The following is a 10,058-nucleotide window of genomic DNA, read 5'->3' on the forward strand; positions in this document are numbered from 1 at the left end:
TCATATAATAAGATTATGATAATTAAATTAGAGGAGGGATCAAGCTATTCTCTATTTTTACAATTCATTTATAATATAGTTGAAATATGACAACATAGAAAACTCTTTTTCATTCTTTAAAAAAAAGTTAATGCTGTTGATCTATTTTAACTTACTCTTGTGTCACAATTTTAAGAAATTTCACCACAAATGAATGACCTTTTAAAAAGAAAGAATCAACGATATTGATTTATAATTATTATATTTAATTTATAAGATATATAATGTTTTTTTATTAAACTAATTTTAGATAATTTTTATTAATAAAAACTAGTCACTGTTGATTTTGCAATTGATTAACTATTTGTGTTTAATTTTAGCTCCCCTAGGAATTAGTATCTCTGGTTTCCTGCCTGGTTGAGCTATAAATTTACTATATCATGTAAAAAATTATGCATAATAGTATTTAATTAAGTTTTTCTCTTAATATTAATTTGTTTATACTATTAGTTATATTGTACATTTTAACTATAAAAGGCTTAATTTTTGAATTAAGTTATATTGTATAATATGTATTTTAACTATTAATGTTCATTTTTCATTTTTGGTTCATTAATTTTAATAATATATTTATTAAATATTAATCGCTTTTACTATTTTAATAGAAATATTGTTAAATACATATTGTTTTTTCACGTACTTTTTACGTGCTTTTGTGCTGTAAGGGCCTGAGATAAAAATATGCCACAAATATAAATGGAAGTTTTTTTTTCTTTCTTCAGTAGGCTCATATTATTTAATTGATTAGCAAAATATTCATACAATCAGGGGAGTATCAATAAACTACAAACTAACATAAATTTGAGTGGCTCTTACAAAAGCATAAGCAACTTGATTGACTTGTGTACGAAATAAATCCAAATATGACTTGTTTATCAAACTAAGTTTTTGTTTACATGCATTCAAAATGAAACCCAGTTCAAATATCATGGTCTTGTTGCTTTGAAGATTGTCAAAAACTTGTTTACAATCAATCTCAAAAACCACGTTGTGAAGCCTCAAGTCAATGATCAAGTTGATAACTGCAAGGAGTGATGATGCTTCTGCTTCAACAATAGGGATAGAACCAACGTGAAATGACATGTTCGCTACAACATATTCACCACCTTCTGCATTAAGAATACATGCTCCTAGGTCATAAGACAATAATCGGATAGCATTGATGCGTCAATATTGAACTTTAAGGTGCTTGTGGCATGTTTGCACCAATGTGGTATTTTATTAGAAGATATGCGAGTTTGGTGACCATTTTTGCTGGGACGTTCTCCACTAAATGATATAATCTTTCGCGGTACACAAAGATAAAGGAATTGGTTTATCCACATCATCCCAAAGTTTCTCATTCTGACGACACCATAAACACCAGAGGATGGAGATAAAATTCAATTGCCCATTGCTACTTAAATATCTAATAATTAAGAGATAACACAACCCATTCAGGTTCTCAACCTTTTCAACAATAGGTACGATGCCGCTCCAACAATCAGATACTCTTCACGCGCGAAGAGCCATAAAAACATGCCAAGGAAGATTCAAAATCAATAGAACAAAAGGGACATGTTAGTGGACACTGAACTCCTTTTGTGTATAAATTACGTTGGAATAAAAGAATTTTTTTAGTTTATTTTTTGTATTATTAATATAAACAAATTATTTTCAAGATATAAAATTTAAAATAATTATGATGAAAGTTAATAAACTTATTATCATATATATGTCAAATTATAATTGAATAATTTTTTTTAAAATTCAAAGACTATTTTTCCGTTTTTTATATTAAATAAGTAGAAGAATTTTAAGAGAGAGAGAGGGCAACCCAACTCATTCAAATTACACGTTAGAGAGAGAGGGTAATAAATATTTTTAACAATAAAAGACACAAGATGTTAATTATTTTGTGGAAAATTTATATTTTTGAAATTGGAGAATTTATTATTTATTTTATTATACTTGTTCTATTATAACCGGCTTTTATTTATTGTTTTTCTCGGCTGCCCACGTATACGTGTTTTATTTTTTCTTTGTCGGAGCCGCACCGGATATTCCACCCCAATCCGAACCGGAACCCGAACCCGAACTCGAACCGGTTCTACATTTTGCAGTATTTTCTTTCTTTCTCTCTTCTTCTCACTCAGAAATCAGAATACAGAAAATAGGAAGCAAATCATAACTCAACATTTAGCTATAGATCTCTCTTCTCTTTCTTTCCCGTTTCTCCAAATCCTTCTTCAAACACTTTCCCTCATTCAATCTTTCGCAGTGTTTTCTGTCGATCGATCTTTCTCCCATTCTTTTCCGCCTCTACTCTTTCTCATGTAGTGGCTCTTTTCAATCAGTTACCGCCATAGTTTTCGTTTTTCTTTTTTTCCATTTTTTCTTAAAGTAATGGCCTCTTTTCGACGGACTCTGTCGCCGGCGTATCCCGATCGCCAGTACCTTAACGGTTCGTTTTCAGTCTCCTCCCCGTCGCACAAGCTTCCGTCCTCAAACGCAAAGTACTCCTCGCCGCTGCCGGAGCTTGTGGCGGCGTTCCTTCGCCTCGCCGGCGGGGTGTTCACGCGCCGGCACGGTCGGAAGGGGCAGTGGAGGCGCGTGGTGGTCAGGTGCGTGCTGTGCTTCTTCGTTGGGTTCTTGCTAGGCATGTTCCCGTTCGGCCACGTGTCGGAGGACGTTCGCTCGCACGAAATCTCGTTTGAGATGAAGCCGCCGCCGCTGCCGCGCGCCGCGAACAACGCGCAGCAGCTGCTCCTCGAAGATCGCGTGCTTCGGAATCGCGTGGAGAGGGAGGGTTTGGTGATCGATCCGGTGAGTTTAAGCGCGGAGTGGGAGAGGCGGAGTGAGAGGTTCGATTTCACGCCGAGGAAGCCGCTGATTGTGGTGACGCCGACATACGACCGCGCGTTTCAGGCGTATTTCCTGAACCGGCTGGGGCAGGTGCTGCGGCTGGTGCCGCCGCCGGTGGTGTGGATTGTAGTGGAGATGAAGGCGGCGTCGATGGAGACAGCGGAGGTACTGAGGAAGACGGGCGTGATGTACAGGCATTTGGTGTGCAATAGGAATTCGACGGATGTGAAGGACAGAGGGGTTCACCAGAGGAACACGGCGTTGGAACACATTGAGCGTCATAGGCTTGATGGAATTGTTTACTTTGCGGATGATGATAATGTGTATTCTCTCGAGTTGTTTGACGCCTTGAGAGATATCAGGTACTTTGCTTCACTTAGTTTATTGGAGTTTTTGTTTTTTGTTATTTGTATTTTTTCCTTTGGGTTTCTGATTAGTTCTGTCGTAGTGATGGGTTTGCAATTTGCATCTGATCCGTGTTAACTTACATTTTGAGAGTTGGTTGTTTCGAGTACAAGACGGAGTTTTTGCCTCTTGTTGGTTGGTTTGTTGGTTGCCTTAAGTTAGGTACCATTGTCTCTAAGTTGGCATGCCTGTTTTTTTGTGGCATTTGGCTTTTAGGTTCCGCTTCATGTAAACATTTAAGGTTATATAATTGGGATATGATTGATGTTTGTTGGTAACCAAGGGGAGGGAAACCCGGGGTACTGGGGGGGGGGGGGGGGGGGGGTTCCAATTCTTAGGGAATAACGTGTTTTGAGGAGCAAATTAGGGAGTTTACTTCTTTTTTGTTTAGGTTTGATTTTAATAATTATATGGCTAAATTGGAATGATTTGTTTTAGGATATTGGCTTCTCTTGGTAACATGGTAGTTATAACTGTCCTTTTTTGCAGTGTTGATTCATACTTTCTTTTACTTTTAAAAATATATATAGGCTAAATTTATATAAACTTTACAACAAGCATTTTATAAGAGAAGAACTAGGAAGGTAAATAAATCAACCTTTGGAGAAATTAGTTAAGAGAGTTTCTAAAATAGCTAAAGTGCATAAGTTGATTTTAACTTGTGAGAAAAGTTTGATTTATTTTACCTCCTTGTTTTCTTCTATTGATTAGAAGTTTATTCAAGCTAGGCTACACTTGACATATTTGATTGTACTTTTGTTTTGGCGAAGCTTTTAATATACTTTTTGAGTTGTCTGATTTTATTCTTGCTCCAAAGAATTTATTAGGGAAAGGGTGAAAACAACAAAAATCTTGTTTTCACCATTTCTTTGCTAATTCTTGAAAACAGGAAAGAAAGTAAGGCAACATTTATGTAATCATTAGTGAAAACATGTCAGCTGAATGAAAACAAAAAACTAACCAAATGCACCTTCACATTTTCCCTTTTTAGTTAAACTAAAGTTTAGCGGGAAAGGAGGTTCCATTCCAATGTTAGAGCATGTCACAAGCCTCAATGAGGGTTCACAGTGTTCCTAATAAATGACCTACCAATGAAGGATAACCTGTAGGGATTAAAAATACCTTTTTGCTGACGCTAGTAGATTTTACTAGTTGAGCCAACCATCGTTGACAATGATGTTATCCCTTTGATTGTTATGTCTTGACTGCATTTCCCTTTTGTTGAAGAAATATAATCAAAATTGTCTTTTTCATAATTGAGGTAGTGATTGCCCCTCTTCTCCATAAAGGGAGAAGTATGGCCAAGCACAATTTTAAAGAAGGTCTAAAAAATAAAATGGACTTTTTTTCTTTAATGAAGAAAAAACAGAAGAGCAAGCTTCCATAGAGGCTAATTGGATGAACTTCTGTCTGGCACTATTGTCTTCCGCATGGTTTAAAAGTAGTTTTAAAGTTTTAAAAAAAAATAAAGAATTACCACACCTTTATCTATGAAGATTTCATTCTTAACTTAGAACATCTAAGTAGCTTTTAAGATTAAGCTAAAAAGGTCAGGACAGACACTACCTATTGCCTAAATGAATTTAAGTATTTTGAATTGTTAAATGTTAAGCTTTCTTCGAGTCATATCTATCAGTTTTCTACATGTACAGCATATAATCATGATGTTTTCATGTTCTTAGAATGTAGGTTTGGTCCTAACTCAACCCAAAAGCTAGTGCATGGGATGAGGATTGCCTCCCACTTATATATTCTATTGTGGCCTTATCTCTAGCCGATGTGGGACTTGAGTTTTTCTCAACACATGTCGATCACTGTTTTATCAGCTATTCTGCTCATCATTTAACTTTTATCTTTCTTGTACATTTATGTTCCTATGTTCTAACATTGAACTGATTTTGTAGCCGCTTTGGCACTTGGCCTGTTGCCATGCTTGCGCCAAGCAAAAACAAGGCCATTTTGGAGGGTCCTGTATGCAATGCAAGCCAAGTGATTGGATGGCATACAAATGAGAAAAGTAAAAGACTTCGTAGATTCCATGTTGATATGTCTGGATTTGCATTCAACAGCACAATCTTGTGGGATCCAAAACGATGGCGACGCCCTTCTTCAAATCCCGTACGACAGTTAGACACAGTGAAGGAGGGTTTTCAAGTATGCCTCCTATTGTCTCTCTTTAATCTGTCCCTACCTATTAATATGTTCAGATGTCCTATTGTCCTTACTATTTCATATTTTTAGCCATTTAATATCATCTGCAATTGTTATAATCAATAAACTGATATGACTTTTGGTTTGACAGGAGACCACCTTTATAGAACAATTGGTGGAAGATGAAAGTCAAATGGAAGGTTCACCTCCTGGTTGTTCAAAAATATTGAATTGGCATCTCCATTTGGCTGCTAATAATATAGTTTACCCAAAAGGTTGGGTGCTTCAGAAAAACCTAGATGCTGTCATACCTGTCAAGTAATCCTCCACCAATTTTATTGTGTGTGATAGGTATGATCTGATTAGTAATGTGGCATATAGAGTTTTATCTGTAATTCTTAAAGCAAATGCAGAATGCGGTTCACTTATAAATTCAAATTTTAAAGTGATACTACAGAAAATAGAATGTTGTTAACTTGAGAAAGTTTGTCACCTTTTTGTTGTGTGATAGGTATGATCTGATTAGTAATGTGGCATATAGAGTTTTATCTGTAATTCTTAAAGCAAATGCAGAATGCAGTTCACTTATAAATTCAAATTTTAAAGTCATACTACAGAAAATAGAATGTTGTTAACTTGAGAAAGTTTGTCACCTTTTTGGCCTTGCAACAACTTGAAATTCATGTAGTTTGAGAAATTCATAATGGTTTAATAGCTTTAACCTCATGGGAGACGAAATTAACTTAGCTTTTGTTCATGACAGTTTGCCCATATTTGGTATTGGTTCATCACTGAATAGATGGATGCATGAGTTAGCCACCATTGGCACTAATGCATTGTGTTGGCGGACAAGACAGGAACAGGTTATTGATTTTGTTCCCAAAGTCTCTTGCACAAAAATATTTGCAAGGGAAAATTTTTGCTGTTGTATAGTATGCTGCCTTATTTCTTTGAGAGAAATAGATCCTCCTAGAAGAACAAAAAACCGTTTTAATCAACTTGTTTGATTTTCAACATTATATACAGTTATGTATAGGTGGATGTTTCATCTGGGGGCTAATTTGATGTTAAGCAATATTGTTTCTGATTTAGGCCATACATCAAAATTTTCTGAGTGTAATTTCTCAAATGTACTCCACTGTTAATATTTCTTTTTATTCTTTCAATTGATGGTACTCTTCCCAGTACTTAGTTTTGATGAACTTTTATTTAATTTGCCGTGTACCATGATATATGCGAAGCAGTTGAAAAGCAAAAACCCAAATCTGGGCATGTATCGCATTTGGAGACTGATAGTAGACAATAATCTAATTTACTTGTTAGAAGGACAAAAAGCAAAGGAAAATTTTGAGACAGTATTGACATAATGGCCAAATTGATAGATGCTAACTCAAGACCTGGGGCGGTTACCCAAAATGACAAATTGACGAAACTAACAAAATTGTCTACTACGCCGGATTTTTGGATGGCTTTAGAGCAATTTGAACCCATCGCATAGGAAAGATGAGATTAGAATGGATTTTGACCATTGGCGCTACCATATATACCTCATGAAACAGTTTATATTGGCTTTAAGTGGAGTCAAAAATTGATGCCGATATACCATCAAATAATTCCATCAGGTTTGTTTAAAAACCATCATACCATAGGCAATTATGTAGAGGTGGCAAATAAATTCCTTTATCCACTGTCCATCCAATCCATCCATTATAATTAAATAAAACTAATGGATGGATTCAAATTCATCCATTTAATTTTATGGATGGTTAATGATACATCTATTAATTTTTAAAATTCAATGGATCCTTTAATCAATACTTATTGGTTCAAGATTAATCCAACTTAATAATAAAAGAATTTGTAGGCAATTTTTGAACAATGTTGGCTAGGTTTTTTCGGTCTCTTCAGTTAGGAATACTTTTTGGCAAACATCGGCATGGATTTTTTTACCGACGTTGACCACAAGTAAATCATAATTATCTTTTTCTTTTTTTTTTAATCTCTTATTCTTGTAATATATTTATCAAAATTTTTCTTATTAACATGAATTTTTTTTGGGTATTTGTGATAAATTTTGCAAGCTTATTTTCGGTCAACGTCAAATAATGATATTTTTCAATTGATGTCGGCCAATGTTGTTTTTCGAATGAAGTTGGCTATGGTTTTTTCAGTGTGGCTTTGGTCAGGCTATTTTTTTGTCGATGTCGTTCAGAGTATTTTTGGCCAACATCAGTTGATCATCTTTTTCAGTCGACATCACCTACGATATTTTTAGCCAATTTTTGTCAAGGATATTTTTTGGCCGATATTGTCTGGAGTTTTTTCGGCCAACATAGGATGATGATGCTTTTTAGACTACATCGGTTGATGCTATTTATCGGACGATGCCGACTAGGGTTTTTTCGATCGACGTTGGTCGGGGCTATTTTTTTAGCTATTTTTAGAGTTTTTTGGTCAACATCGACTGATGATGTTTTTCAATCAACATCGGCCGATGCGATTTTTTGGAGGATGTTGGCTAGGTTTTTTTTCGCCGACTTTGATGGGGGCTATGCCAATGTCGTCCAGAGTTTATTCGACTGACGACGACCAATGTCATTTTTTGGATGATGTCGACTAGGGTTTTTTCGCCAACTTTGGTGGGGGGCTATTTTTTGGCCAATGTTCCTGGAGTTTTTTCGGTCAACGTCGGTTGACAAGGTTTTCCAGCCGACATCGATTGATGTTATTTTCCGAACGATGTCAACTACGCTTTTTGGCCGACTTTGGTCGAGGCCATTTATTTCGGTCAACGTTGACTAATGATGTTTATCGATCGACATTGGTTGAGGCTATTTTTGGTCTACATCAGTTAGGGTTTTATTTCATTTGATGTTTGTCAAGGCAAATTTTTGGTTGACATCGGCTAGGGTTTTTGGTAGACATTGGTTATTGTTATTTTTTTGCTAACATTGGCTAAGTTTTTTTTTGGTCGAGGATTCTTTTTGCCTGATGTCGGCTAGGTTTTTTTTGGTTGACATTAGTTAGGGATATTTTTTGGCCAATGTTAACCAAAAAATATCACTAACTAACATCGTCCAAAAAAACACAAGCTAACGTCAGTAAAAAAAATTGGCCCAAGTAATAACCAATAAAAAAAAAACGTGGCCAACGTTAGTCGAGAAATAGTTGCAGTCTATATTGACCAAAAAATTATAACCGATGCGGCCAAACAATAGTCATGGTGGATGTCTGCTAAAAATCACCATTGACCTACTTTGGCAAAAAAAAACCTAATTGACGTCAACCAAACAAAATGGACTTAGCTGATGGCAATCAAAAAAGCCCTAATAGATGTTAGCAAAAAAAATTCCCGACCAATGCCCACAAAAATAAACCTAGTCGACATCAGCCAAAAAAATAATTATGGCGGATATCAGCCAACAAACATCACCAGTTGATGTTAGAAAAAAAAATAGTTTTAACTGACGTTGACCAAAAAAATCATAGCCAACATCAACAATAAAATAGTCCCTACCAACATTGCCAAAAAAAACCTAATTGGCATTAGTAAAAAAAAAGTCCTTCTAGATGTCGACCAAAAAAAACCTAGTCATTAGTTGCCAAAAAATTGCCTCAGGCGACGTCAACTGAAAAAGCCCCTAGTCGAAGTCAGCCAAAAAATATCATTGACCGACATTAACCAAAAAATTTCTAGCCGACCTCAACCAATTGAATATTCTCGGCCAACATAAGCCGAAAAATAGTCGAGACTGATGTCAACAGAAAAAAAAAAAAAAAAACTTAGTCATTGTCGATCAAAAAACATCATTGATCGTCTGCCAAAAAATAATGTCAACCGATGTTAGTCAAAAATTAACCTCAATCGAGATAAATCAAAAACAACCTCAGCCGACTTTTGTTGGGACTATTATTATTTAGAAAGTATTGTGAATTTTAAAATATATTATTTTTAAACTAAAATAATTAATTTTAAAAATATATATTTTTTGAATGGATCAGATGAGTTCTTTTGTCAGATTTGATCAAATCCATTAAACTATTTTTAATGAATCAAAATGAATTTATGAATTATTTTGATCCAATTCATTTGATTAGGATTAAGATTGATGTAATCCGTCTATTTGTCACCCCTATATTTATGTGAAGGCATCATGCATGCATGCACTATTAATAAACTCAAAAGATTTGAAGTCAATCAATCTACAATCTGTTAGTTTTCATACTTGATAAAAATATAAAAATAAATATGAAATTTATAAAACATGATTATAATTATTTTAAAATAAGAAATTATTATTAAAAATGCTTAATAAAAACTAATTTCTAACTTTTCATTTTTGATATTTTAAATACTATTAATTTATTTATTTTTCCTTTAAACTCTCGTGAGACCTTTTCTATATTATTTTTTTTATAAACTACTAAAACTAGACCAAACTAACCGTGCTTTGCACGGGGAAGAATATCACGAGATAAATTAAAAATTAAAAAAATCCAATTTCAATGTAAAAAAATAACAAAAAAAGAAAAAGTAAATCATTTGAGAAAAAGTTACACAAGTTAATAAATTACTAGCAAGATTTTTAGCATTACATGCGATTTTTTAAGTATAGTAA

The 10,058-nt window shown here is 34.5% G+C and overlaps 1 protein-coding gene across 1 annotated transcript; it reads left to right on the top strand.

Moving 5' to 3' along the window:
* Positions 1–2,051: 2,051 nt before the first annotated feature.
* LOC100789348 (probable beta-1,4-xylosyltransferase IRX9H) lies at positions 2,052–6,605 on the top strand. The gene is made up of 4 exons (XM_041014886.1): positions 2,052–3,245; positions 5,193–5,442; positions 5,591–5,790; positions 6,203–6,605. The coding sequence occupies exons 1-3, from the start codon at positions 2,425–2,427 to the stop codon at positions 5,759–5,761; spliced, it is 1,242 nt and encodes a 413-aa protein (XP_040870820.1). The 5' UTR covers positions 2,052–2,424; the 3' UTR covers positions 5,762–5,790; positions 6,203–6,605.
* Positions 6,606–10,058: the final 3,453 nt, after the last annotated feature.

This window comes from Glycine max, chromosome 4 (genome assembly GCF_000004515.6).
Source record: "Glycine max cultivar Williams 82 chromosome 4, Glycine_max_v4.0, whole genome shotgun sequence".
NCBI classification, from domain to species: Eukaryota; Viridiplantae; Streptophyta; class Magnoliopsida; order Fabales; family Fabaceae; genus Glycine; species Glycine max.

Coding starts and splice junctions, on each gene's coding strand:
- LOC100789348 (XM_041014886.1), top strand. CDS start 2,425: ATGGCCTCTTTTCGACGGACTCTGTCGCCGGCGTATCCCGATCGCCAG. Junction 3,246..5,192: donor GACGCCTTGAGAGATATCAG/GTACTTTGCTTC, acceptor CTGATTTTGTAG/CCGCTTTGGCACTTGGCCTG. Junction 5,443..5,590: donor CAGTGAAGGAGGGTTTTCAA/GTATGCCTCCTA, acceptor TTGGTTTGACAG/GAGACCACCTTTATAGAACA.